Below are 5,257 nucleotides of genomic sequence, written 5' to 3'. Positions count from 1 at the left end.
TGAAGGTGTTTTGCAGACAGGTGACCAACCTGAGTTTCAAATCAACAGAAACTTTCTCACCTGAGATTCCAGTCAGTGCTGTGTTCAAGGACTGTCTGGAAACTGTAGCTTTAGACTTCTTGCTGCTGACCTGGGACCAGTTCTAGTTCAGACTGAATGAGTGATGGGCGGAGCAGCCAATCAGAGGGCAGAGGTTCTGATCATGTGACTGTTGGCAGGTGCTGAGGATGGAGGCTCCTGGAGGACGAGAGCAGCGCTGTGTCCTCCTGCTGGGAGGGGAGGAGGGGAAGAGGAGGGACGTGGGCTGCCAGTGGGAGAGTCCTGAGGAGGAGCGGCGGAAGGAGGTGGGCTGTCAGAGCGACTTCACGGAGACGAGGGACGCCAGCGTCCAGGTGGACCTGCTGACTCAGCAGCTCAGCTGGACACACTCAGGTGAGGACGGAGGTGTCCTCGTCTGGACCTGGACCAGGTCTTTGTTCACCTCCACTTCAGCTCTGGGGCTTTGGTTCTGAAAGTCAGGCTTTTTAAGCGATGCTTTTAATTTGAAACTTTACACATGTTTAATTTTAAAACAGGCTTTTATTTATTTGTATGTTTTTATTCTGAAAATCTGACATTTATTATGAATCTGGTACTTTTATTCTGAAAAAAGTTTTATCCTGAAAGTTATGCTTTTATTTAGAACTTTGTTCTAATCAAAAGCTGAGCATGTTGGGTAATTTGTAAAGCACCAATGTTGCCATGGAAACCTGAGCGGCTGTGTGTAGTCTTTTTTTTTTTCATTCAACCTTTATTTCTGCAGGTTAGTGTCACTGAGCACCAGAGAGACCGTTTTAAACAAATGATGATGACAACAATAAACATTCTTACAAACACACAAACTGAACAATAAATTAAATCTAAAACAGTTCAGTTTGCTCCTCTGGACATTCAAAAAACAACAACAACAACAAAAAATACAGAAACGTTTCGTCTCTCATCCTGAGGACTTCCTCAGTCTGAGGTGCTGTTTTCAGCTCAGACTCTTAAATAGCACCTTCTCAGAGTGGATCAACCAGTTTGCTGCTGACAACCAGAACCAGCTGATCACATGGTCAAGAAGGACCATCAGCCTAACAATGGATCATTAGCACCTGATGGCTGTTTACTGTTCACAGAGGGCTGAGTGATACTAGCAATCACAACATTGTAAGAGGGGGACAGTTGAACCTGGAGGCTCCACCCCTGTTTAATGATGGACGGTTTCTTTTCACAAAGATGGCCTCCTTTACTCCTCTCTCAAACCATCGTTCCTCTCTGTCCAGGATGTGAACATCTTCATCCCTGAAAGAGTGACCTCTGGCCTGGAGATGAGTGTAGACCTCAGAGTCCTGGCCTGATGATGTTGATCTTCTGTGCTGGTCCATCCTTTTGGCCAGTGGCTGTTTAGTTTCCCTGATGTAAGACTGATCACCCTCCTGACACTGAACAACATACACAACATTACTCTGTTTGTGCCGGGGGACTGGATCTTTGGGACACAATACAACTTTATTTATAAAGCACTTTAAAACAACACTGTTGGCGCGAGGTTTGACTGAGTGACAGACAAGTGGCACGTCAAACACCACAGGCACGTGGTCTGAGAAAGCAGCATCACACACTTCCAGATTAGAACCATTAAAACCATGAGCTAAGACCAGATCTAATGTGTGGCCACATTCTTGTGTTGGACCAGACACAAACTGAACAAAATGAAAAGAATTGATCAGCTGTAAAAAATCTTTGACCAACGGTTTGACAGTGTAGCACGTGGATATTAAAATATCCAGTTATTAAGATCCTGTCATATTTAGGCAGGACTCCTGCCAACAAATCTGCAAAGTCCGTCAGAAAGTCCTTGTTGTATTTTGGAGCACTCAGCACCCGGTGTGAAGATCCGAGCTCAAATAAGTTGAACTCGAAGCTGGAATAAAATGTTAAAGGTGTGATTTGTTTACAGAGACCGCTCTTCCTGTGCACAGTTGCTATTCCTCCTCCACGACCTGTCCTCCTGGGAGAGCTGAAGAAAGGACAGTTCAGTGGCAAGAGTTCACAACAAGCACTGGGCTCACTGGGAGTACCCATGTTTCAGTTAAGAATAAGAAATCCAGACTGGGGGAGGTGAAGAAGTCCTTCAGAATAAAGGTCTTGTTAGTGATCTAGCATTAACCAGGGCCATGTGAACATGAGATGGAGGGGGGGTGACGTAATCCATCCGAGGAGCTCTGTCCAGCAGCCGCAGGTTGAGATGATTCACCCCGCGTGCACGGAGGCGGGGGAGGGGGAGGCAGCGCACCGGCTGCCCCCCTCCCAGGCCGACAGCAGGAACCTGAGAGGAGCTGTTAGGATCCGAGGAGCGTCACAGGATGAAACTATTAGATGCAGCTCCAAACCCATGAGAGAGCGGCCAACCCCAAACAGGCTTTCAGTCCGACCAGCCGGCCGCTGCGTTTCCCACAGCGTCTGCGTGCAGGTGGAATGGGGGTGTGGCACAGGTGGGACGGCACGTCCGACAGAAATGGAGGGGAAAGTTTTCTGGCCCTCTTGCACAAACGAAGCCAAGTTATTAAAACAGGGTTGAAGATTTAAAGCGTTTGGTGATTATACACCAGCAGAGAGTTGGCACCCTGAATTATAAAAGCAAAAAACAATGAAGGTTTGCAGAGAGAGGCAAGCCGAACACACTGGCGCCGCCATCTTGAACCACATCAACCAGTCTTTAATGTATTTTGGGGTTTAAAAGCCACTGGGACGTTATGTTTAGAAAATAAACGTCTCAGTTTCTCTGATACCCCCTCAACATCTGGAATGACCACTGGTCTGGGTCTGGGTTCCTCCTTTTCACCTGATGGCTGACTGGAGTCCTGTTGGGGTTTCTTCTTTCAGGAAGGCCCAGTTAGGATATCCACATTGATCCAGAGCCTGTCTTGTGTGGGATTTCTCCTTCTGCCTGGCTCCTGAGCTAGTGGGGACGCTGTCTGCTCTGTGGTGTCATCAAATTATACAGAGCGGTGGAGAAAAATATATAATAATTTAATAGTTTTATGATTTTTATTGTTTGAAAAAATATTTTCACATATTTTGTATGATGTCCTGTTTGTTTTATAAGCTCAGACTAAATGAGGTCACTGCATCGTGTCGTATCGGACCAGAAAATCCTGGTATCGAACAACACTAGTTCTGACAGCAGGTCACCTGAGGCCCGTCAGCCTGCAGTGAGACAGAAGATCAGGGCTCAGAACCTGCTCAGAACCGGGCCCAGGTCGGTCTAACACATGTTCTGTCTGCAGGTTCTCCTGCGATGCTGCTGCAGTGTCTCACGGTTCGACCCGACGGATCAGACGGCGGCGCTCTGCTGCAGCACTGCACCACCAACCGTACCAGAACCAGAATCATTCGACCCGCTGTCAAACTCTCTGATGAGCCCACTCAGACCAGAACCAAAAGAGGGCCGCCACTTCAGTATTCTGACACCACCAGGCCACATGCGGCCCGCCGGCGCCGCCGCAGGTCACCTGACCTCCAACAGGAGGAGGAGGACGACGCAGGTGATCCCATCTGGACTCCAACAAGAGGTGAGACAGAACCAGAACTAATGAAAACCATTTAAACCCGTGCTTCATCTGAAGTCCTCACTAGCTGCACCCGAGAACCCAGAACCAGTACCAGTTCTGGGTTCTGTACCAAAGCTGCTGGAAGTCCAGTCAGAGCCATCAACATGTGACGAGACGTAACCAATAAAACCGAACGGGTTTTAAAATGTTTCTGTGAGAGTGTGACAACTGTCAATCATCTGAGTGTCTCCTCCCCTCAGGCTCCCAGCATGCACCTGTGCAGACGGTGAAGCTGGAGCCCGGCAGCTCTGTGTGTGAGGTGTGTGGGAAGGTGATGAAGAACAAGTCCAGCCTGGCGCGTCACTCCTTCATCCACACGGGGAACAAACCGTTCTCCTGCCACCTCTGCGAGCTGCGCTTCAACCGCCGCGACAACCTGCAGCACCACCTGGCCCACCTCCACCCCGACGGCGTCAGCAGGCGGGAGAAGCGGCGGGCGTCGCCCTCGTGGCTCTGCGCCGTCTGCGGGAAGACGTTCAGCTGCCGGTCCCGCCTGAAGACACATGAGGTGATCCACTCGGGCGTGAAGCCGCACCGCTGCCCCCTCTGCCCCAAAGCCTACATGAGGGTCAACGACCTGGAGCACCACAGGAAGGTGGTGCACGAGTCCAGCGGCGCCGACCCGACCCAGCCCGCCTCGCTGCTCTGTGACTCGTGCGGCAAAGAGTTCAGGTGCCGCTCGCAGCTCGTCATTCACTTCCAGACGCACACGGGCGAGCGGCCGCACCTCTGTGACGTCTGCGGCCGCAAGTTCTCCCGCCAGTACCAGCTGAAGCGCCACAAGATCCTGATGCACGCCAACTTCAGTGACGGCCAGGTGAGCCCGCGGCTCGACGGAGCCTTCGCCTGCGACGTCTGCGGGAAGCGCCTGAAGACCGAGGCGCTGCTGGACGCTCACACTCAGACCCACACAGGCGATAAGCCGCACCGCTGCACCATCTGCCTGCGCGGCTTCCAGCGCGCCGCCTGCCTGAAGCAGCACCACGCCCGCGTGCACCTGAGGGCCAGAGCTGGAGAGGCGCCCACTGCACGCCGGAGGGGCGCTTCCACGCTGAGCGCCTTCTCGTGCCCCGTCTGTGGCAGGGTGTTCCGCTTCCGCTCCCTGCTGGCGAGCCACGCCCTGGTCCACAGCGATGTGCGCCCCTTCGCCTGCGACTTCTGCAGCCGCAGCTTCCGCCGCCACAGCCACCTGAAGAGGCACCATGAGGTGGTGCACGCCAACGGAGCGCGCCCCCCGGAGACCTTCGTCTGCCACATCTGCGGCAAAGACAAGAAGTGCCGCTCGCAGCTCGCCCGCCACATCATCATCCACACCGGAGAGCGGCCGTACGCCTGCGAACACTGCTCTGCTCGCTTCAACCGCCGCGGAAACCTGCAGCAGCATCGCAGGCGCATGCACGGTGTGGGCGGGCCAGGGCAGGACGAGGCTCCTCCCATCTTGTTTGATGATGACGATGTGATGGCCGACGCTTTGGTTTATAAACAGGAGACCGTGGACGCTGCCGGAGAACTGAGAGTCATCGAGCAGGTAGACAAGTCACGTGACACTGCGCTGAGTGATGATGTCATCGAGCAGGTAGACGAGTCACGTGACACTGCGCTGAGTGATGATGTCATCGAGC

At 52.7% G+C, this 5,257-nt stretch overlaps 1 protein-coding gene across 1 annotated transcript; it reads left to right on the top strand.

Annotated features, from left to right (window-relative positions):
* Positions 1 to 227: 227 nt before the first annotated feature.
* Positions 228 to 5,253, top strand: LOC119429315 (zinc finger protein 436; the record flags this gene model as incomplete). The annotated part of the gene is made up of 3 exons (XM_037696973.1): positions 228 to 432; positions 3,312 to 3,596; positions 3,836 to 5,253. Coding segments are annotated over exons 1-3 (1,908 nt in total), but the record flags the coding sequence as incomplete, so codon positions are not given.
* Positions 5,254 to 5,257: the final 4 nt, after the last annotated feature.

Source organism: Nematolebias whitei, unplaced genomic scaffold (genome assembly GCF_014905685.2).
Source record: "Nematolebias whitei isolate Nwh7 unplaced genomic scaffold, NemWhi1 Nwh_scaf_439, whole genome shotgun sequence".
Lineage (NCBI taxonomy): Eukaryota > Metazoa > Chordata > Actinopteri > Cyprinodontiformes > Rivulidae > Nematolebias > Nematolebias whitei.
The sequence above is the reverse complement of the archived record's forward strand: the minus strand, read 5'-3'. Positions and strand labels throughout refer to the sequence as shown.